General features: G+C 34.8%; 1 protein-coding gene across 1 annotated transcript; it reads right to left on the bottom strand.

Annotated features, from left to right (window-relative positions):
* Positions 1–18,343: 18,343 nt before the first annotated feature.
* LOC120147811 lies at positions 18,344–18,844 on the bottom strand. Its single transcript, XM_039161104.1, has one exon. The coding sequence runs from the start codon at positions 18,842–18,844 to the stop codon at positions 18,344–18,346; it is 501 nt and encodes a 166-aa protein (XP_039017035.1).
* Between the last annotated feature and the right edge of the window lie 5,975 nt (positions 18,845–24,819).

Here is a 24,819-nt window from a genome sequence, read left to right as displayed (position 1 = left end):
GTAATTTCCAGTTGTCTTTTATTAAGAAAGTTGAAAGTTTAAATTGAAAGGTAAAATAACAATCCAAAACTTACATTTGATTGATTGAAAATGTACCCTTAAGAAAGTAAAAAAAGCCATGTTAGATAAAATGGTAAGAAATTAATTAATTAAATTAAAATGAAAAGAAAACAAATTAAGTAAAATGATAAAATGAAGAAAGCAAATATAAAATAGTAAGTAAAAAACAAATAATAATATATATATATAAAAGAAAAAGAAAAAGAAAATAAATAAAACAAAATAATAATAACAAAGTACGAATAATATATATATATAAAATAAATAAAAAAGTAAATATATATAAATTAATAAATTAAATGACGAAAAGAACATATACACATATAATCGTAAAAAAACCAATAAAGATAATTACAATATATATATATATATAGTAACAATACTAATAATGATAATAAGTAGTTAAAAAAGACAATCACAGTGAAAAGAGAAGAAAAAAAAGTAAGGTTTGGTGAAGTATAATTGACATGAAGAAAAAAAATGATGAGGGGTGGGGACAAAGTAGGTAGATATAATTAACTTGTGTAGAATATATATATATATATATATATAATAATAGTAAAATGTATATATAACAACAATAATATCAATAGAAAAGAAATAAATATAATATAATGATAATAAAAATATATAAAATTAATAGAAAAATATGTATAATATTATAAAATATAGCACTTAAATAAAAAAACCAAATATATATAATATAGGTATAAAACTAAAATATTTAAAAAGAACATACGAATATATATATATATATACAAAAAATAATATAAAATAATACAGTAATAATACAAGAATAATAAAAAAGAGAAAGTAAAAAATAATAATAATAAATATAAAAAAATATACATATATAATATAACTAAGTAGAATAAAAAGAAAATATAATAGTAAAAATAATAATAAATATAATAGTAATAATAAAAATGCAAATAAAATAAATATATATATGGGTAATAACATATATAAATAGAGAAAAATTAAAAAACTGATAAATTAAAAATAAAATTAGCAAGTATGTGTATATATATATAAAAAACTAATTAAGGGATTAAAATGAAAGGAATGTAAATTAAGTGGGTAAATGTCAAAGAACATTGAAGATTAAAACCGGCAAAAATAAAAAAGTTTTCATTTTTTGATAGATTTTCGTACTCTCATTCCAAAAATGTAATTTGTTTTTGCGAAATAGCCTCTAGGGAGCGTAGATCTGAAATCAAAGTTTCGAAAAAACTCCCTCTGGGTCTTCGGCTAAAATATTTGTCTTTGGGGTTCTCTAAAGAAAACACGATTAACAACGCATGCAAGTGAAAAGTAAAGAGAAACAAACGAAAGATAAAAAAAACTTTCACCTTTATTACTTCGAATCGTTTACAATAGCTTTGCCTTTGTATTTTCCGTGTTTTCCTCTGTATTTTTGTCTGTAAATCGTATCTTACAATAGTGAGTTACAATGGCTATTTATAGTGCTTGTGGATCCTATCTTTAGGAGTTTAAATCATAGTAGAACTCTATCATATTTTTAGGAGTTTAAATCCTAGCAAAATTCTATCATATTTTTAGGAGTTTGAATCCTAGTAGGACGAAAAGGTGTGTTGACAGCTGCCCCTCTTTTCCCATAGTCATGTAACGGGGATAGGGAAAAGATTAAAAGACACACTTTTCGTTCGGTGGAGTTGAAAATTGACTTTGATGTTTCAATAACTCCCTGTCGAATTGAGTTACGGATGACTCCTCCGTCGTGAAGCCGAGTTCATCTTGGAATGATATGAAATTGAAGCCGTAGTTCAGAATTTGAATCAGCACGTGACTTCTCGTTGCCCTTCGGTCTTCTTCTCGGTTTAAAGACCTTGGATTGGAATCGAACTCAGAAATTCATTGACAGATAGCTTTTGCTTGAAAATGTTTGCTTGTCACTAAAGCACGGTTAACCCAGGTCCTCTTATCGACTTGAAAACCTCAACTGCAACTAGAAAGTAGTGTGATTGATGTGTCATCGAGCTGAATGGAATCGAACTCAACAATTTTGATGGCAGATAACCCTTCTAGCCTTGAGTTATGCTGTAAATGATGTGCCTTGGAGCTGAGCGTAGTCGAACTCGAAGGTCTTTGTTGATAGATACTCCTTCTTTGAGTTGGATATCCTTCGTCATGAAGTTGAAATCCAATCTAAAGATGGATGATGCTTGTGTGCACGATTCCCTTTGTCGTGAAGTTGAAACTGCGGGTGGCCCCTTCGTCATGAAGTTTAGCCTGATATTGGATATCCTTCGTCGTGAAGTTAAAATCCAAGTACGTAGCATTGTTATGAGTCCAATATCTTTCGTCGTGAAGTTGAAATTGGCTCTGGAACCGGGAAATTATTTGTTGACAACCAGCCGTCCCTTCGTTGTGAAGTTGAACTTGTGTTGTCTTGAGTCCAATATCCTTCGCTGTGAAGTTGAAATTGACTCTGAATGAAAATTTGTTGACAATCACCTCCCTTCGTCGTGAAGTTGAGCTTGTGTTTCTTGGGTCCAAGATCCTTCGCTGAAGTTGAAATTGGCTCTGAAATGGGAAGTTTTATTGACAACCAGCGGTCCCTTCGTCGTGAAGTTGAACTTGCGTTGTCTTGAGTCCAATATCCTACGCTGTGAAGTTGAAATTGGGAAATTGTTTATTGACAAACAGCGGTCCCTTCTTCGTGAAGTTGAACTTGCGTTGTCTGCAGTCTAATATCCTTCGTTGTGAAGTTGAAATTGGCTCTAAAATTGAGAAGTTGTTTGTTGACAACCAGCGGTCCCTTCGTCGTGAAGTTGAACTTGCGTTGTCTGGAGTCCAATATCCTTCGCTGTGAAGTTGAAATTGGATCTGAAATTGGGAAGTTGTTTGTTGACAACCAGCGATCCCTTAGTTGTGAAGTTGAACTTGCGTTGTCTGGAGTCCAATATCTTTCGATGTGAAGTTGAAATTGGCTCTGAAATTGGGAAGTTGTTTATTGACAACCAGCGGTTCCTTCATCGTGAAGGTTAACTTGCATCGTCTGGAGTCCAATATCCTTCGTTGTGAAGTTAAAATTGGCTCTGAAATTGAGAAGTTGTTTGTTGACAACCAGCGGTCCCTTCGTCGTGAAGTTGAACTTGCGTTTTCTGGAGTCCAATATCCTTCGTTGTGAAGTTGAAATTGGCTCTGAAATTGGAAAGTTGTTTATTGACAACCAGCGGTCCCTTCGTCGTGAAGTTGAACTTGTGTTGTCTGGAGTCCAATATCCTTCGCTGTGAAGTTGAAATTGGATCTGAAATTGGGAAAATATTTATTGACAACCAGCGGTCCCTTCGTCGTGAAGTTGAACTTATGTTGTCTGGAGTCTAATATCCTTCGTTGTGAAGTTGAAATTGGCTTTGAAATTGAGAAGTTGTTTGTTGACAACCAGCGGTCCCTTGGTTGTAAAGTTGAACTTGCGTTGTCTGGAGTCCAATATCCTTCGCTGTGAAGTTGAAATTGGCTCTGAAATTGGGAAATTGTTTATTGACAACCAGCGGTCCCTTCGTCTTGAAGTTGAACTTGCGTTGTCTGGAGTCCAATATCCTTCGTTGTGAAGTTGAAATTGGCTCTGAAATTGAGAAGTTATTTGTTCACAACCAGCAGTCCATTCGTTGTGAAGTTGAACTTGTGTTGTCTTGAGTGGCACGATATCCTCCGTCGTGGATTTGAAATCGTGGATGTTTGGCTTCGAGCTGGATATCCTTCATTTTGAAGTTGAAATCTACTCTCGAGCAAATTGTGAGTTCGAGAGAAACTTTCAATCTGTCGAGTTGGTCGAAGTGTAGCTTCTAGATGCTGAGTTAAGCAACCAACATGAATCTTTAAAGGTGCTTTTGAATCGAGTATCCTTCATCTTGAAGTCGAAACTTGACTCTAAAAGCTGCAAAAAATTATGTATGTGGAAAATGATAAATATGATGCTCGAAAATGTATGCATAAGATGCATGTAACATGAATTGGTTATATTTTATCTCCTGAAAAAGGTATGATAATTTGCATTAGGATTTTGAATCCAAAAATGCCCCAATATTTGATGTTGAATCTTCAAAGATGCCCCAAATGTTCCTCATTTCTTGCTTCAGTATTGATTCTGAGCATGAGTTTTGTGTCTAAAAGTCACATGTCATTTACCAAGATCCACTCTAGAGAGACTGTTTTGTTTTAAAAAAAATGTTTTTCTTTCTCTTTTATTTTTAAAGTTATGAAAATATCAATTAAAAGAGTTTTGAAAAATGTTTGATCCAAAGTTTTGAAAATATTGTCACTTTCACGGTTTTACAATTGAGACGAATCATAAACTAGAGTTCATCGGATATCAAAGAATTAATTATATTATTAATCCTTCAATGAATTATAGCTATTTGACAAGTGCCAAGATCAAAGCTATTTTTGGGAAGTGGTTAAGTAAGGAAAGGATAAAAAAAATCTCAGGTTATTATGTTTGGTCAAAGGTATGACATTTGATGCTCAAAGGTTTGGCATTTGATGCTCATAGGTTTGATGGGGTAGCTTGCATACTCCTCTACTGGAAGTGTTCTCTGACTCCCAACCTTCGTGGTCACACTCGGGTTGTGTGATGTCGTATCAAGGAATTTGTGTGATCGCCTCAGTTGCACAATTTTTATATTCGAGCCGCCTTTTCAAGTTTTCAACTCGAACCCTCCTTTGGTTTCAAGACGTTATTCAGGATTTACGCCTTGAACCCCCCTTTGTTATTTTTTTCTACCATGCATTAATTACATTGTTTTTTACAAACAAAGATTAATCCTGATGGGCGGGATGAAATCTGAAGATAGTCTCTTCTGTTTAGAAATCCATGTATGATTAGAATGGACTTTTAAGGCACGTAATGTAGGCCAGGGTTCATGGTTATGAAAGAAAAGGATAAATAGGCCCAAACAAGTGTTTCAGGGTGTTGAACCAAGGATCAATTCATTCTGATGCCTTCAATCATGTCTTGCTCAAAATGTCTCTTTCTTGATGCTCTATGATCTTCGAGTGAAGTGATTGAGTGATTCGGGAATGTTTGTGTTCGATCAATCTCATAATTTGAAGCTTGATGCGCCATTTGTCTTCAGGGAATCTTTGCATGTGCTTTTTTGTCCCTTTTTCTTTTTGATTTTTGTTCTTTCTTTTTTTCTTTTATTTTCTTCTTTTTTGCTTCTTTGTTTTTTTTTTCTTTTTGTTATGATTGAATCTTCGCACTTGGCATTTGGTTCACCTTTTTGTGTCTCATCTGAATCAATGTCTTCGCTCATGTGAGCATATTTCTTCTACCTTGCCCCCCAGTGTGGAGGGTGATCCTTGGTTAGGGTTGAATCAGAAGAAAAATACTACAGGCTCAAAAGGGGACACAAGGGATATATTTTTTCTCCTGTTGTGAAGGGATAAAGAAAGAAAGTTGTTCATCATTTCATACATGTAAATCTTCATAGAAGAGGTATCCCCAGGGGGATAGATTTTCAAGATTAATTCTATTCACATGAAAACAGTGTAATTAATGCATGATAGAATTATTTCGAATGAATTTTTCTTCTTTTTTTCCCCAGATGTCTCAATGTTCAGGCTCCCCTCGAGATGCCCCAAGTTGGTTCTTTAGAAGAATGCTCATGTTAAAATGAACAACTCAATGACTTTGGTTTTAATGGTAAGAAAGGTTATTTTTGAGTCCAAAAAGACAGTGGTGTGATTTTATTGACTCAAAGAAAGGTATGGGTGTATCGAAAAGATAAAGGAAATGTTCAAGAATTTGGTCTTTTTGGTAATGACCATGAGTTATTTTGGGTAAAGAATCGAGGTATTTTATTTTGGGGTTTGAGACAGGATAAGAAAGGTCTAATCTTGTCATATGTCAAACATCTGTAATTCATGAAGAATTAAAAGAATCCTTAATTCATTTAATATTCGAAGAACTAAAGATTAAAATTTGTTCAATTTCTCCACCTTAGAAAGTAGCATAAATTCAATCCTTTAAAAGATTAAGCAAACATGAAAGATCAAAGACGTTCAAACAAAGCAATCCTCTAAGTGCAATGGTATATGCCATGACCTTTCTTCGCAAGCGCCTTATAATTTTCACTGAATTTTGGGCTTCTTATGTAGTAACAGCTAACAGCTTCAACATCGTAGCCCTTAGGATATGGGAATTCTTTTCTTAGATCATCCTGGCAGGCTTTATCCTATAATCAGCTGATCAGGCTCCCACTGTATTGTTTTCAATTTTTTTTCTTTTGATGTTACAATCTTGCTTCCATGTGGTGTCATGTGGTTAAAACCACTTCATCGAATCCTCCATGAATAAATTTCATGTTTATGAAAATGCTTAAAAATGAAATGTAGATGCACAACGCAAAATGAAAAAAATGCATGAAATATTTGAGGCATTGATCCAGAAAAGTATCCATTATTATAAATAATCCTTATTTCGACAAAAATGTTTTATCTAGTAAGAGACATAAAAACAATCAAAGGTATATTTGGACTAAATCCTCTAGACCCCGAACAGCTTCCAACAGGTTGACAAGTCTTCTGTTTTCATCTGTCACTGGTTGTATGCCTTGTTGGACCACTCCAGCTTCCCTCGCCATACCGTGTAGATGGAGAGCTACCTTTTGTACTGCGTCTCTGGCCTTCACCCTTTGTTGTGCTTGCTCCCAATGGAAACGCCACTGTAAGCATCCGTCGAAGGGCATTATCTGAAGCTTGCTTGCTTGCTTCTTGAACCCATCTACAATAGCTTCTAACTCAGCTATTGTTTTTCCATCTCTCTCATGTTGTTTCTCCAGATCAGCCATCCGGATTCTCAAGCATTGGTTTTGATGCTGACTGCCTGCTAGGCACCTCTGGGCAGTCTTCATCTGTTCCTTCCAAGCTCTCTCATTCCAATATTTAGAAGCCAGCTCTAAACGAACTCTTTTTGTTCTCTTTCTAGTTTGTCTGCTTTATCTTTCTAGGAGTCGGCATCTAGATTCCGCTGATAGCGCTCAGCCTCAAGTTCATTTATCCTCTTCCCTAGCTCATTGTTCACAGCTTCAAACTCTGTTTTGGCTATCTCAAGTCCAGAAGGGACATGCCTGAGACACTCCTCCATGATCCGTGTGTCCTCACAGTTTGGCACCGGGGTGTTGTCGTTTTTTCGCAATCTTCGCCACTCTAAATAGTCTAGGGTAAGCATGTCTTTAGCAGCCACAATATCCATCCGTAACACTTTCTTCCATGAATCGAAATCTTTTTGATCATCTTCTTATAACTGTCACCGTGATACTCAAACTCTGATTTAGCTAGTCTGTTTTTCGCAATCTTCGCCACTCTAAATAGTCTAGGGTAAGCATGTCTTTAGCAGCCACAATATCCATCCGTAACACTTTCTTCCATGAATCGAAATCTTTTTGATCATCTTCTTATAACTGTCACCGTGATACTCAAACTCTGATTTAGCTAGTCTGCATGTTGCTGGGATAAAATGACGTGACCCATAATGTCTAAGTGCTAATAATGGAGCATACCCCAACTGCATCCCAAAGTTCAGTAAGGTCATAGTGTCAGAGTCCCCACATTGGAAAAGAACGTCACTGAGGAACTACCAGGGGGCTCTCAAGTAATATCTCGGTCTTGATAGATGAGTGAAGACTTTCATCCACTTCTCTTTTGAAGTTCCTTCATGCCATTTCATGGTGATGAACTCTCTCAAAGGTGAATATGTAGTGCTAAATCGGCGGTAGGCAACCCCATTAGTCTTCCAGAAGTGGCTGTGAATCCAGACTTGAAGGAGCCGAACACATCCAATGAATCTATCTCCACTAGCTCTTCGGCAATGGTTGAGAGACCGAAAGGTCTCGACTAAGATGGTTGGTGCTGGGTTGACCCGTTTCGGAAGTTGCTCAAACAGTTTCAACACGACTGCGTCAATGCATCCCAAAATCTTCGAAAAGATGATCAAGCCATACAGACCTAGTATAAAAAAGGTCTATAGTCTTCCATTCATCAGGGTGGTCATTCATTAGTTTCCTTATGTGGATCCACTCAATTCCCTGCCCGTTACCTTTCTTTCGGAGTCGGTCAATCACCCACTTTTCATCAACTCCTGTAATCTATCCAGTCTGTTCTTGAAAGGCTAACTCTTGATGTTTTGATGTAGGCTCGCTCCAGTTTAATGCTTTCAATGCAATAGTGTAGTATACTCCTTGATGGTAGGTACCATGTCCTCCTGGTTAAAAGTGAAGCAACTGTATCTCGGGTTCCAAAATCGAACCAAGGCTCTGATTAAGGGCTCATCAGTCTTAACATGAAGCAAAAGTGCAATGTCACCATATCGCTGACTAAACTTCTGTTTCCAATCATTCTTCTAACTGCCCCAGTAGTCCCGAAGCTCTTGCATGTCATTCTGCTTTAGGCTAATAGAGGCGTAGCTAACCAATTCTGACACATAGCTTCCTTGAAGTTTGTCTCCCTTTTCCTTCTGAATTTTCTCGGACCATAGTCGTACCTCGGGGTTTTTAATCTCTGTATTATCCATTAATTCAGATTATTTGTGTAACAAACACCTTTTTAGGGATCAATGGCCTCTTGTTATGATGCAAATGATGAAAACAAAATAAAAGAGGAAAAAATAAAAAATAATTAGTGAGGTAAATCAAAATAATAAAATGAAAAATCCTACCCCACATGATATCTACCCGAACATGCTTAGTATTCCTACTCGGACATGATCTCTATCCCGCATGCTAATTTCAAATAAATCCTAACCGCATATTTGTCAAATTCGTATGCTCTGAACATAAAGTAAAGCATGAAATAATTCTGGCATCCTTGCTGGTGCCCCCTTGGGATTGCCAGACCCTTAGTCCTAAACCCATCATAGGCTTGTGTGGACTAAGTTAAACTCGAGAGGACACATTCTCTTATGTCTATGCAGAGAATAAATTCACACGAAGACATAAGGTATATGAATCTCGAAGGCTACTTGCTAGGCATATGCGGTGAATAAATTCACATGAATGTGTCGCTTTCACCCCCACTTAAAACGGGTTCGAAGCTCGGGTTTAGAGCCTTAGATGAAAAAAGACTTTAAGGGCTGAAATCATTGAGAAAACGGTTAGTACAACTATTTACTCGAAAAATATAATCAAAAGTAAGCAATAAGGATCGAAATGTTACCTTAAAATTTAAACTTACCCTTTTCGTTAAAAAGACAACTGAAAATTACCTTAGCCTGACTCACTTGAGAATCCCCAGTGGAGTCGCCAAGCTGTCGCAACCGTCTTTCGGTTGTGCCCCAGAATTAGGCTTCGACATGAAAAATGGATTGGGAGTCACCACCGATCATTTACTTTACGAAAAGTGGGTTGATCAGATACCTTATTTCTTACCTGATCTGCGTTTTACCAGTGATATGTCGGATCCGGGAGTCGGTTACGGTCAAGGAAGGATTAGCACCCTTGAACCACCCTTTCGGTACTATGTAATTTCCAGTTGTCTTATATTAAGAAAGTTGAAAGTTCAAATTGAAAGGTAAAATAACAATCCAAAACTTACATTTGATTGATTGAAAATGTACCCTTAAGAAAGTAAAAAAAGCCATGTTAGATAAAATGGTAAGAAATTAATTAATTAAATTAAAATGAAAAGAAAACAAATTAAGTAAAATGATAAAATGAAGAAAGCAAATATAAAATAGTAAGTAAAAAAACAAATAATAATATATATATATAAAAGAAAAAGAAAAAGAAAATAAATAAAACAAATAATAATAACAAAGTACGAATAATATATTATTATAATAAATAAAAAGTAAATATATAAATTAATAAATTAATTGACGAAAAGAACATATACACATATAATGGTAAAAAAAACCAAATAAAGATAATTACAATATATATAGTAACAATACTAATAATGATAATAAGTAGTTAAAAAAGACAATCACAACCGAAAAGGGAATAAAAAAGTAAGGTTTGGTGAAGTATAATTGACATGAAGAAAAAAAATGATGAGGGGTGGGACAAAGTAGGTATATAATTAACTTGTGTAGAATATATATATATATAATAGTAAATGTATATATAACAACAATAATCAATAGAAAAGAAATAAATATAATATAATGATAATAAAAAATATAAAAAATTAATAGAAAATATATGTATAATATTATAATATAGCACTTAAAATAAAAAAACCAATATATATTAAATAGGTATAAAACTAAAATATTTAGAAAGAACATACGAATATATATATATATATAACAAAATAAATAATATAAAATAATACAAGTAAGAATACAAGAATAATAAGAAAGAGAAAGTAAGAAATTATAATAATAAATAAAATAAAAAAAATATACATATATATATAAGTAGAATAAAAAGAAATAAATAGTAAAAATAATAATAAATATAATAGTAATAATAAAAATGCAAAGAAAATAAATATATATGGGTAATAACATATATAAATAGAGAAAAATTAAAAACTGATAATTAAAAATAAATTAGCAAGTATGTGTATATATATATAAAAAACTAATTAAGGGATTAAATGAAAGGAATGTAATTAAGTAGGTAATGTCAAAGAACATTGAAGATTAAAACCGGAAAAAATAAAAAAGTTTTCATTTTTTGATAGATTTTCGTACTCTCATTCCAAAAATGTAATTTGTTTTTGCGAAATAGCCTCTAGGGAGCGTAGATCTGAAATCAAAGTTTCGAAAAAAATCCCTCTGGGTCATCGGCTAAAATATTTGTCTTTGGGGTTCTCTAAAGAAAACACGATTAACACACAAGTGAAAAGTAAGAAACAACGAAAGATAAAAAAACTTTCACCTTTATTACTTCGAATCGTTTACAATAGCTTTGCCTTTGTATTTTCCGTGTTTTCCTCTGTATTTTTGTCTGTAAATCGTGTCTTACAATAGTGAGTTACAATGGCTATTTATAGTGCTTGTGGATCCTATCTTTAGGAGTTTAAATCATAGTAGAACTCTATCATATTTTTAGGAGTTTAAATCCTAGCAAAATTCTATCATATTTTTAGGAGTTTGAATCCTAGTAGGACGAAAAGCTGTGTTGACACCTTCCACTTTAATTTACCTAGGCATGAAAATCATGACTATCTAAGTATACTCTTAGTGGCACAATCAATAGAAATATATTCATGGTAATGCAACATATAAATGTAAATAATAATAATGTTCAATGCATTATGATCACTTTACTTGTATTTCCAATCATGCTACTAATATGAACACGATATGAATCACATAAAATATGTTACCAATATGCTTGTCATGTATTCTATAAGCTCATAAGCTTATTTACCTATTTATCATTTATTAACTAGTAAACCATAGCCCAAGCATAAACCTATGAGGACCCTGAGTATTTGAGTTAAAGATACATCGAAGTTCTTACTATATACACTGAGTGTCCTTACACACCACATTGTTGCAGTGAGTCTTCTTACACACTACAGTGTTGTACTAAGTATCTGTACACACTATAGTATTGTACTAAGAGCCCTTACACGCCAAAGTACCATATGCACTAAGTGTTATTACACACTATACTGCTAATTCGATTATGCAGCAGCTAGACTCTATGGCATGCCAATTACACCCTGTCCTTCAATGACTTATAGGGTCATACATTCTATTTGATTTGATCCATCCATGACAAAGTATAGTATCATAATTTAAAATTGGGTAGTTCATACCCGAAATATTATTCATGATAAATATCGTATATATTCATGATAAACATCATATGTAACGATCAGTGATCAATGCATTTTATATTCAACCTTTGACTTATTTAGAATATGTCAAATATATGATGAATGACATAAATATCATGACAACATAAATAAGGTAGAATCATTGTTGTACCTGATGACGTATAGAACATCCATGTATATTGTTATGCATGCATTGCACTCATTTTGGCATTATATACAAGTCAAAATATAAGCCTTACTAATCTTTAATGTAGCATCTATGACCCGTATACTTATACCAATATAGGTTATAGATGTCACGTTAGTTACTCAAAATATTTTCCAACTCAAAAGTGATTAAAAATTTGTTTCTTTTAATTTTCCAAATTGTAAGTTATTATTATAAAATATTAAATCACATAAAATTGTCACATAATATTTAAAACATATATTAATATAAAATGAGTCTTTTTATAATAATAATAATAGTTAAATCTAACAATAGTAAAGCACTTTAGTCTAGCCAATACAAACCAGTTCTCAAACAAGTTTATAGAGAAACTAAGACAATTAATGGTACATGCTACTAACTAAGTCAAAATCATATCAAAGGATGTCTTACTGATACTGTAAATATACTCTCTGATGCTTGAAGTTGCTCATTACTCTTTACTCCTACGTTTACTTTTTACCTACGCATGAAAATCATCACAAGCTAAGTATATACTTAGTGAGATAATTAAAATAATAAACAATGTAATACAAAACATGCGTGAAATTAAATGTCATTTGTCAATGCAAAATAATGCCACTTATAATGTTATACACATTCAAACTGGTACTAAACACTGGGTTGTGAATAAAGATTCCTCTATCTTGTAGAACCAAAGATTGAGACACATCTTCATTAAAAGAAATAAGAGATTAGCAAATGATGGGGTACTTAGTACCTTAGATATTTTTATTTTGATACTTTTATAGATTGCATTTAGGGTAAGCTGACTAATAAGTAAAAAAAATGTACCAAGAAGATTTCGACCATATTGGAAATCATCGATTATGATATCTATTGCTCAAATATATATGTACAAGAACAAAAAAGTTTCATCACTTTCATATGATAACTCATGATACATGTATCTCTACATGCTTCAAAATAAAAAAGAAGAATTAGAAGCCTTTAAGATTATAAGAATTGATTGAGGTGGTAAGTATTATGGTTAATATATTGAAGATAAAGACAGTCACTTGGTCCATTTACGAAGTTTCTTTAAGATAATGGTATAGTTTTCCAATAAACCTTATCAGGATCACTTGATTAGAATGGTGTTAAAAATAAGAAATTAAACATTAATGTATATGGTGTGAAGTATGCTTAGTAGCTCCAAGTTTCCTAAGTCTTTATGGGTTGAAGCTCTTAAAATGAATGTGTATATGTCAAATCGAGTTCTAACTAAGAATATCCCAAAGACACATTTTGAGTTGTTCAAAAGTTGGAAACCAAGTTTGTGACATATACATGTACGGGGAAGCCCAACTAAAGTGAGAATTTATAACCCATAAGAAAATAAATGAGATCAAATGACCATTAGTGGTTATTTTATTAGATATATCGGAAGCTCTAAATGATACGGATTTTATTCTTCATCTCATAGCACCAGAATTGTGTAATAAAAAAATGTAAAATTTTGGGGTATGACTCAATCAGTGGGAGTGATCTATCTTAAGACTCAATTCCTATGTGTCAATCTTCCACTTAAAGTAAAAGATCGGTTATCATACAAAATACTCCTCAAATAAAACTGGATGTTAAACAACCAATCAATGAAATTCAACAATATGTTGAAAACATTCTATTAGATCAAGCTATTCAATAAGCTCCAATAATTATCAAAAAAACCAGTTGAACATGATCCACAAGAAAAATGTTGATTGAAGATTAAAAAGAACTACTGGATAAAGGAAACCAATAATTTCTAGTGACTATATTGTGTATCTATAAGAGTCTGACTTGAATGTTATAACTAAAATGATCGTGAGTCATTTTCACAAATCATGATGTTGCGTGTTGTGAGTACTATAAAATTATACGCAAATAATGTCCAAGTATACACAATCACTCAAGTAATAAAGTGATGAGTGAGTATCATCTTTACAGGGATTGGGTGAAATTACAAAAGTCTAACCAAAGCAAAGCACTACTTTATCTAAGTATAGTCAGTGTTGATATATACAAATGTCACGACAAATGAAAAGTAAATGTTGGTGGATATGGATTGAAAGACTGATGGATTAACAAATGGAAATGTAGTTGCAAGAACAGATTTTTAATATTGAAAATGATGTAATGTCAAGATAATGAAAAATGGAAAAAATAATAAATAAATAGCAAATAAATGATAAGTAGATAATCCTCACACAGCAAGCTTCCACTGGAATGAATGGTAGGGATTGATTTAAGGATAATAAACTTATCTCTCATGCAGATTTAATCTATCTAAACTTCACTTGCTCGACATGGTTTGTCGAAAGTGCTCCCGCTATCTCTAGTCAAAGGAACCTAATATAATAGAATGCCATGGCATCTGCTCTCACTCTCTGATGTGGCAGCATGCACTATTGATAAAAATACCCTTGTTATTCGTTGAAATCCTATTTTAGTCTCTCTCGAGTATTAAGGGATTATGATATAGTATTCCTAGGTCGGATCAAATCTTATGAAAATACTATAGCCCATTGCTTATGAGGATCTTGTCTTGTGTTTCTCTCAAATACTACAAGTATTTTTAGCTTAGGTTTCTCTCGAACACCTAACCTTCATCTAAGAAATGGACACTCTTATGCCTCTTACAAGCCTAGATGATGAAGAATACATACATAAGCAAAGCAAGCAAATAACAAAGATAAACATAAATCCACCATTAAAATAAAGTTTAATCATCCATCAAAATAACCCCACCAAATAAGGTTAAGTCATGGTGGGGTTCAAATCATCCATAGAACAAGCCATGAAAATATTCGTTCCAAGAACCCAAAAATAAATAGAAAAATAGTGGCAAAGGGAAGTGAAAAGAAGTCTTTGACGCGCGCCACGAGAGATCTCCTCAGCCACCACGAACCGTCTTAGCTCACTAGCTCCTCTCGGACGCCTAGCTCGCCACTCCTTGGAGCTTAAAATGGAGGAACACCATTCAAGGAAGAAGAAAGGGAAACAGTGAAAAATAAAATAAAATAAAGCTGAAATTCCTCTATGCTCTCTACAGTATATCCCTTGCGTCCAATGAGGTGTAATATATTATAAAAAATCTAGGGGTAATAATGAAGATGTTGAGTGCAAAATACCCCTCATACCCCTAGAATCATACCTTCTGTGTGAACCTTATCCTCCAGGTGGCAGTGATCCCCTAGTAGGTGGTTACAACCATCATTTCACGTGCAGAGCTAGCTCTCCTCGTACAAAAATATCATTTTGTCATTTTTTGTGCCAGAAATGCCAAGGCATTTCAATCTGCTTCAACAACGTGTGATACCATGACATTCCTTCCTAAAGAGACCTTTTGCTTTCTATTTCCTGCACACCACAAACAACTGCACCTTTCTCTCATACAATACCTTTAAGAGATAAAATAGCAATACCACCACAAATGCAACTATATGCAACCACATGATCCTAAAAATGACTAAAATGAGCTTTTAAAAAAACAATAACTTAAGCTATTGCTTGTCCTCAAGCAATGGATAACAATTACATAAGAAGAATGTCATAGCAATTTTCAACAATAGGACAGTAGGAAAAAATTGAATTTCAACCCTCAGAACAATAGGCTTCAACATTATAGACATCTCAAGAATTCAAGTACTTTACCCTAGGTCAAGATTCTTTGTGGTAGTATGTGTATGTGATTGTATCCAATCTATACTTAGCAAATTTAGACAATTTCTACTCAAGTCCCCAAGTTTTTTTAAAGGCATTTAATTATTCATTAAGCACATTTTTACTCCCTTTTTAGTGAACTTTTTTTTCAAATGTTGTTACGAATGGAGTCAACTCATCACACCTCTCTCCCATACTCTATGTGAAAGGGATCATACCTTTCAACCCCAAGCTAGTTAAGTAGAGTCATCCTGTGACTACATTCATTCACTCATATACGCGAGGCTACCATTTATAAAAGAGAATTACAGGCAATGCCACAGCAAAGAGGAGTGTCCCTCTACATCTATGCCTAAGCATTTATTCACAATCTCAAATATAATAGAGTTATTTTTTATTTATCTTTTAAGTAAAATATTATATTTCAATGCCCAAAACTAACTAGAGTTCCTTCATAAAAAATTTATAAATTTCCTAAGTATAGAGAACATACAAATCGTGTAAAAATAATTCACAAAGCATCAAGCCCTAGAGTGAGTTCTATCATTATCAACAATCATTTATATTCAATTTCTAGCCTAACAAGTTCATTATCATTGGGTATCCTCAAAATATTCTATCTAACTATTCTACTATTTACCAATACCATGGCATAATACTATGCTAATGTTATCATGCATATGCTCTACCGAGAACACTACCTCCCCCAAACTTAAGGGAATCATTGAATTCAATGCTTAGAGAGAACAAAAATAAATAAAAATTAGATGACAAACAATGAAATACAAAATAAATGAAAATGAATGCAAGTAAGGTACCTCATGGTTGACGTGGTGGTGTTGCCTTGGAGCTACTGGCAGCTCATCGTCTGGTGCTTTTACGTAGTGGTGCTAGTCTGGACTTTGAAGAACTAGAGTAGTAACGCACTATATTGATGCGTCCAACCGAGGTTTTGGTGCGTCGGCCACTACATGGTGCAGGAGAAGGATCGGGCACATGAATTTGACTGGGTGTTTCTTCAGCAGGAGCAATATTTGATTCAGGGGTCTTGGAACGTTGCGAGTCAGGAGTCGATTTATTAATTGGAGGATCAACGTCATCTTGCTCTGGCTCGGGAGATGCCACGACATTGAATGCTGGTAGAATTTCATCCGAAAAGCCTGAAAAATTCTGTTGAACGTGGGGAATGATCTCTTGGAACATCGTTTCCACCACAACATCTCTCTGCTTCACATAATCAAAGAAATTATGTATATCATCGTGTAAAGTATGTAAGTGAGTCCGAGTCTGCATGTCAACATCTTCGAGAGCAAGCAATCTTGCCTCGGCATTTGATTGTTCAGTACCTGCAAAGTGCTCATGAGCAGGGACCTTAGATTTTGGATTGTCTTGTCCCAATAACAGTGGTAATCTAGCCCTAGTAATGCCCAAAATTCCAGGTAAAATCTCAACAAAAGCATTCTCATTTACCTTTTTCTTACGACATAAAGTAGTAATTAAATTGGGGAACCCTAAAGCACTTGTTTTTTTACCTAAACACTCATGAACTTGATGAACAATGATTTGACCCACATCAATAGGACGGGCTACCATGATCGAATATAAAAGCATTAAACGAGAAAGTAATACCGTCTTGTGGTGTGATGTAGGCATGAACTTGTGTTTGAGGAAATAGTTCTATAACTTGGCGCGCGGTTGTAAACGCTCACGGTTGACCGAATATCGACTGGCTTTGCGACCATTCCATGCGGTGTTTGTGAAGCACAAGTCCTCCAAAATCTCATCATATATGGTACTATCGACATTATTTTCGAACTTGGCATGTTGGTCCTCAACATCCTGCAAATGAAAATATCTATTAATCACAGATGGTGTAAAACGGATGTCCTTACCTCGCACGAAAATGGAGTATTGGTTCAGCTTGGAGATGTTGGCATAAAACCCTTTAACCAGTGAAGCATTCACTGAACCCGGATACCTTGCATACTTTTTCTATTTGTGTGGAGTAACAATGTCCATCACATCCGGTCGAAAGCCACCCTTGACTTCATGAGTAAAAATAAAACCCAACTCAAAGAAGAGTTTTCTGTTCTTGAAATTTTGAAACCGTGCATTGGCTTCATCATTTTCGAACTGCTGCAAAGTGGGGGCTTCAGTTGCGGTTAGTCTAGTGCGCACCATTTTTTCAGTTTTATGAAGCAAGAAAAATTAAAAATGAAGAAACTTTGAGAGCTTTGAAAGCTTGAAGTATTTTCGGCTATGGGAAAAATGAAGAAAGAAACTGAAGAAATGAGAGAGAAAAAGGGAAAAGAAAAAGTTAAAAATGAGAGAGAGAAATGGTTGATAGGTCGGTTGAAATAAATGAGTGGGTGAGGGGTTAATGGGTATATGGGGAAGGAAAAAAGTAACTTGCAAAAGTAATGATGATGATGGGACAAAAGAGTGGAGATAGAAAAGTAAAAATCAGAATTAAAACCAAAGAAAAAGAAACAAATCAAAAAGAATATTTTCCCCAATTAATGGCTTGTTCTTTCCTCCCTTTGGTAACCGATCCTTATACGGCTTGTTGCACTGTGGTCCCTACAAATCAAATCAAAAATTGTCTACAAAATAAAATTAAAATTAAAATAAAGGAAAGATTAAATTTATTATTTATGCACAAACACAAATTCAATGACGTGGCATTGAAATGTGGTTCTCAGCTGGGCAATTTTCAGCGTCATGCAAAACTGCCTTGTTGTGCGGTGGTGGAACTCCATTACAAGCTTTTAGACGCTGACCATTGACTTTGGAGATCTTCCCATCTATATTCTTGATATTAACAACTCCATGTGGATAGACATAATACACCTCATATGGCCCTGACCATCGGGATTTGAGCTTCCCAGGAAAAAGTTTAAGCCTGGAGTTATAAAGCAAGACTTGTTGGCCCATATGAAAATGTCCTGGCATCAGTTTTTGGTCAGGCCACTTATTGGTTTTCTCCTTGTATATCCTAGCATTCTCATATGCTTCTGCTCTAAATTCTTCCATTTCATTAAGTTCTAGTAATCTCTGCTCCCCAACTAATTGATAATCAAAATTCAATTGCTTGATGGCCCAGTACGCCTTATGTTCATGTTCAACCGGGAGATGAAAAACTTTCCCATACACTAGCTTGAATGGTGACATTCCCAAAGGAGTCTTGAACATTGTTCTATACGCCCAAAGTGATTCATCCAACTTTGGCGACCAATCCTTATGCCTTGGGTTCACCACTTTCTCTAAAATCTACTTGATCTCTCGATTGGATATCTCTTCTTAACCATTTGTCAGCAGATGATATACCGTAACAATTTTATGCCGAACTCCATATCTCTTCAATGCCTTGGCAATCAACTTGTTATCAAAATGGGTTCATTCATCACTAATGATAGCTCTAGGTACTCCAAACCGAGTGAATATATACTTGTGCAAAAACTTGAGTACAGTTTTAGAGTTATTCCTTGATGTTGCTATTGCTTCCACCCACTTTGATACGTAATCCACAGCAAGCAAGATATATAGATTTCCTCCAAAAGATGGAAATGGTCCCATGAAATCGATGCCCTAAACATCAAACAACTCTATTTCCAAAATATTTTGCAGTGGCATTTCATGACGTCTGGATATGTTTCCAGTCCGTTGTCATCAATAACAAGATTTGTATAATGTTTGAGCATCTCTAAATAGAGTTGGTCAGTAAAAGCCTGATTGCAGGACCTTAGCAGCAGTCCTTGCTCCACAAAAATGGCCTCCACTTGGGGTTGAATGACAATGGTATAGAATGTTGCGTTGTTCTTCTTCAGGGAAACATCGTCGAATGATTTTATCGACACAATGCTTGGACAAATATGGCTCATCCCAAAAATAGTGCCTTGCATCATGCTTGAACTTCTTTTTACCTTAGATGTCTAAATCAAAATGTAATATTCCACTAACAAGAAAATTAACAAGGTCAACGTACCATGGGATTACCGTGGCATATAAAATTTTCTCATCAAGAAATTCCTCTTGAATATCTATAGTTTCATGGCATTCAGAATTGTTCTCTAGCCTAGATAAGTGATCAACAACTTGATTTTCAGTTCTTTTTCTATCTACCACCTCTAAGTCAAATTATTGCAAAAGTAAGATCCACCTAATAAGTCTAGGCTTTGCATCCTTTTTGTTCATTAAGTATTTTGTAGCCAAATGATCAGTGTGAATAATAACTTTAGTGCCTATTAGGTATGGTCTAAATTTATCAAAAGAAAATACCACAGTAAGTAATTCTTTCTCAATGGCGGTGTAGTTCAATTGTGCTTCATTCATAGTGCGACTAGAGTAATAAATAACATGAAAAAGTTTACCTCTACGTTACCCCAAAACAGCTCCTACGGCATAATCGTTTGCATCACACATCAACTCAAATGGTGATGTCCAATCGGGAGGATCTACAATAGGTGCCGAGATTAATCATTGCTTTAGCTAAGTGAATGTGTCGAGGCATAACTCGTCAAAAACATAGGGTTGGTTTTGTTGAAGCAATGTGCACAAAGGCTTAGAAATCTTGGATAAGTTTTTAATAAATCTTCTATAGAATCCAACATGTCCAAGAAACTTCTTATACCCTTGACCCAAGTTAGTGGTGGCAACTTTTCAATTACTTCAATCTTTGCCTTATCCACCTCAATACCCTTGTGAGATATTTTTGGCCTAAACAATGCCTTCAATCACCATGAAGTGTCATTTTTTCCAATTCAAGACCAAGTCAGCTTTCTCACATATTTTGAGAACTTTTTCCAAATTGTTGAGGCATCGTTCAAAATCGTCTACAGATAAAGAAAAATCATCCATGAATATCTCCAGAAAATCCTCAACCATGTCTGAAAATATGGCTTGCATACAACGCTGAAACGTTGTCGAGGCATTATAGTGTCCAAAAGGCATCCTCCTAAAGGCAAAAGCGTCATAAGGACAAGTAAATGTAGTCTTTTCCTGGTCCTCTAGTGTGATGGAAATTATTTTACCCCGAGAACCCATCCAAAAAGCAATAGAATACTTTTTCGGCCAATCGATCCAACATTTGGTCAATGAAAGGTAGAGTAAAATAGTCCTTCTTTGTAGCTTTGTTGAGTTTTCGATAGTCCATGTATATCCTCCATCAGGTAATAGTGTGAGTGAGTAATAGCTCATTATCCCCATTAGTAACCACCATCGTGCCTCCTTTCTTCAGAACACATTGTACAGGGCTCACCCATGAGCTATTTGAGATAGGGTAAATTACTCCAGCATCATGCCATTTTAGAATTTCTTTCATTACCACTTTCTACATCACATGGTTAAGTCTTCTTTTTGGTTATATCGAATTGTCGTGGCAATCTTCAAGTACAATCTTATGCATGTAGATCGTAGGACTAATTCCTTTCAAATCGGCCATAGTCCAACCAATTGATTTCTTATGCTGCATCAAAACACTTAACAAACTTTGCTCTTGGTTAGCAGTAAGGTTAGCGAAAATAATCACCGGTAAAGTTTCATCGCTACCTAAGTAAGCATATTTAAGATGCCCTCTCAAAGTCTTAAGCTCTAGAGTATGTGCATGCAATAATGAAGGCTTAAGAGGATTAAATTCATCAAAATTTAGAGGTTCAAAATTCATACCTGACCTAACTTGTAGTAAGCTAGATTACTCATCCAAAATTGGGAAGTTGTCGTACTCCACTAAGCTTTCATCTTCCACCAAGTATTCTTTTTCTGATAGCTGAATAAAATTATTCTAGCAAAGATATTTATTCTCTTCTTCAATTACTGAGTTCAATTTATAAAAGCCTTGGAATTCTTCAGTGTCATCGACATACTTGAGAATTCGAAACACATTGGCTGTCACACACTGATCAGCCACTCTCATGGTGAGTTCACCTTTTTCACAGTCTATCACGATACGTCCAGTGGCTAGGAAAGGTCTTCCCATAATGATGGGTGTCTTGGCATCAACTTCGGAGTCCAGAATTAAGAAGTCGAACAAAAACACAAACTTATCCACCCTTACTCTAACAACCTCGACTCTCCCTTCAGGTTTCACATGGGATCTATCGGCAAGTTGTAAAATAACCAAGGTGGGTCTTGCATCTCCTATGCCAAGCTTTAAGAATATATATTTTGCATTAAGTTGACACTAGAACCAAGATCACACAGTGCCTCTCCAATAAAATTATCTCCAATAGAACAAGGAATAATGAATCTGCCGGATCATTTTGCTTTGCTGGCAACTTACTCAATGGAGAACAAACTTCTGTTATCGTGGAAACAGTCTCATAAGTCTCTACTTTGATCTTTTTGGTACAGATTTCCTTGAGAAATTTAGCATACGTCGGCATCTGTTCAATAGCTTCCAAGAGAGGTATGTTGATATGGAGCTGATCAAGAATGTCTACAAACTTCTTGAACTGGACTTCATCATTATGTTTCTTCAAACTTTGTGGGAAATATGGGGGGTCTTGCTTCCTTAACTGCAAGAATAGGATTTGATTTTGCCTTGGCATCATAATCTGGTGCCTTAGTATAATCATTAGTAAAACCCTCCTCCTTGTCCTTCTCAAAAATGATATCATCATGTAATTCAGCTTCACCATTGTCAGTAGTGGGAGTAGAGTCATCATGTTGTGCCCCAATAACCTTGACTTGTTGATTAATTTGTGTTCCATTCCTAAGGGTTAACACATTGCAATGCTCTTTTCCATGTGCTTTAGTGACTTCAGTATCACTTGGAAAACATACTTGCTGACGCTCTTGTAATGCCATTGTAATCTGACCAACTTGAGCTTCCAAAGGTCTCGAGAAGAGCTATGGCTTTGAAGTAAGGCACCTTGACTATGAAGTAAAGCTCCTTGATTCTTAATTAAAGTATAATGGTCTTGCAGCATTGTATTCGTAGTAGATATGAACTCTTGAATTGTAGCTTCCAATGAACTTATGCTCGCTGAAGATGAAGGTCCTTTGTTGATATTATTCCATAGAATAACATTTTGGTAACTTTGAGGCTCATTGTGATTTTGTTGCCTAGCGGGCTGACTAGTATTGTGGGCTCCTTGATTTCTCAATGAGAAATTGGGATACTGACGCCATTCTGCATTATAAGTGTTATAGTAGGGATTGTTATTACCTCGATTGAAATTACCTACAAAGTTGATGGACTCATGGTTGGTCGGGCATTCTCTCTCATGATGATTGCCTTGGCATAACAAACATGCCAACATAGTTGCTTTCACTTCCTTCACATCAGCGGAACGTTGTAAATTTTTCAACATATGGGTGATAGCTGAGAGTTGAGCGGACACAGAATCCTTGGTATCTAACTCAAATGCTCCAGGTGTTTTCCTCCCAATCCTAAGCCTTGAGGAAGGAAATTGATAATCATTATTAGTAATTCTGTCCAAAATACCAAACACCTCAGTAGGTGGTTTATCTAGCAATGTCCCATTTGTCGAGGCATCCAGTAACATCCTCGTGGGTGCATTGACTCCATTATAGAACATAACTAATTGTGTCCAATCGTGAAAACCATGATTTGAACACTTTCGAAGAAAACTCTTGTAACGATCCCAGCACTCATACATGGATTCGTCGTCGCCATGGTGAAAAGATGTTATGTAATTCCTTAGTTGAGTATTCATGTTCGGTGTGTTATACCACAATAAGAAACTCTTGCAAAGATCGGCCCATGATTACATCAAACTAGATGGTAAACCACTCAACCGAGCCCTTGCTCGGTCATGCAATGAATACGGAAACAACTTTAATTTCAGAACATCCTTCTTGACAGAAAGAATCACAAACTTCCATAAAACTTCTAATATGTTGTTTGGCATCTTCATTTGTATACCCCCAAACTACCCAATGGAATTCAACATGTTGAACATGACTAGTTTAAGCTCGAAATGTGTAGCTTGAATTTAGGGTGCCACAATTCCAGGATACAAGTAATCCAGTATCGGATTTAAATGATCACGAATAACGCGCGACCTACCAGCAGGTTCAATATTTTCTAATGCTACGACATTCAAAATTCTGTCATCCTGACCAATCCCTTGGTTTCAATTTTAAACATATTTCCTTGAGCACGTGTGCTTTGTCTAAAGAGTCTTTTAATCTCATGTCTATCGGTTTCAATTTCTCTTTAGAATTTATTCTAGGCATACACTAAATAAACCTGAAAAATTAATAAAACAAAAATATAAAGTAAACTATACACAAATAAAAATGCAAAAATAAAATGCTCTAGCAAAACTAATTAACTTCAGGTTGCCAATCCCCGGCAACGGCACCAAAAACTTGTTGTGTGTTATGAGTACTATAAAATTATATGCAAATAATGTGAAAGTATATACAATCGCTCAAGTAATAAAGTGATGAGTGAATATCGTCTCCACAGGGATTAGATGAAATTACAAAAGTCTAACCAAAGCAAAGCACTACTTTATCTAAGTATAGTTAGTGTTGATATATAAAAAAGAAAAGTAAATGTTTGTGGATATGGATTGAAAGAATGATGGAGTAAGAAATGGAAATGTAGTGGCAAGAACAAATTTTTAATATTGAAATTGATGTAATGTTAAGGCAATGAAAAAATGGTAAAAATAGTAAATAAATAGCAAATAAATGATAAGTAGATAATCCTCACACGACAAGCTTCCACTAGAATGAATGGTAGGGATTGATTTAAGGATGCTAAACTTATCTCTCAGACAGATTTAATCTATCTAAACTTCACCTGCTCGACATGGTTTGTCTAAATTGCTCCCACTATCTTTAGTCAAATGAACCTAACAGAATAGAATGCCATGGCATCTTCTCTCACTCTCTGATGTGGCAGCCTACACTATTGATAAAAATACCCTTTTTAGTCGTTGAAATCCTATCTTAGTCTCTCTTGAGTACTAAGAGATTAGGATATAGTATTCCTAGGTCGGTTCAAAGATTATGAAAATACTATAGCCCATTGCTTATGAGGATCTTGTCTTGTGTTTATCTTGAGTACTACAAGTGTTTTTAGATTGGGTTTCTCTCAAACAACTAACCTTATTCTAAGAAATGCACACTCTCATGCCTCTTACAAGCCAAGATGATGAAGAATACATAAGCAA

The sequence above is a fragment of the Hibiscus syriacus genome, unplaced genomic scaffold (assembly GCF_006381635.1).
Source record: "Hibiscus syriacus cultivar Baekdansim isolate YM2019G1 unplaced genomic scaffold, ASM638163v2 tig00110943_pilon, whole genome shotgun sequence".
NCBI lineage: Eukaryota > Viridiplantae > Streptophyta > Magnoliopsida > Malvales > Malvaceae > Hibiscus > Hibiscus syriacus.
This window is presented reverse-complemented; position numbering and strand designations above follow the sequence as displayed.

Bases quoted from the DNA above. Each gene is read 5' to 3' on its own strand.
- LOC120147811 (XM_039161104.1), bottom strand. From the start codon at position 18,844: ATGTCACCATTCAAGCTAGTGTATGGGAAAGTTTTTCATCTCCCGGTT.